At 64.6% G+C, this 212-nt stretch overlaps 1 protein-coding gene across 1 annotated transcript in view; it reads left to right on the plus strand.

Moving 5' to 3' along the window:
- The first annotated feature begins 54 nt into the window (after positions 1-54).
- Positions 55-212, plus strand: part of ADRA1D (adrenoceptor alpha 1D) — a 47,660-nt gene continuing 47,502 nt past the window's right edge. The window contains exon 1 of the mRNA XM_009578346.1: positions 55-204. Coding sequence (XP_009576641.1) covers positions 55-204 — 150 coding nt within the window. The remainder of the gene's footprint in view (positions 205-212) is intronic.

The raw sequence follows: 212 nt of genomic DNA on the forward strand, positions 1-212 counted from the left end.
GCGCCTCGGCATCGCTTTCTCCTCGCCCTCCATGGAGCCCGGACCTTTTCTACAATGACTTTCCCTGAGCTGAGCAATGGCAGCTTGAGTGGGAACCGGACGGGACAGGGCAGCCAGAGCGGTGCCAACCGGTCCTGGGGGCTGCAAGGTGAAGAGACCCCCGAGAGCAACGGCACCACGCTGACTTTCGCCTTGGACGTGCAGGCGGGGGG

The sequence above is a fragment of the Fulmarus glacialis genome, unplaced genomic scaffold (assembly GCF_000690835.1).
Source record: "Fulmarus glacialis isolate BGI_N327 unplaced genomic scaffold, ASM69083v1 scaffold9135, whole genome shotgun sequence".
NCBI classification, from domain to species: Eukaryota; Metazoa; Chordata; class Aves; order Procellariiformes; family Procellariidae; genus Fulmarus; species Fulmarus glacialis.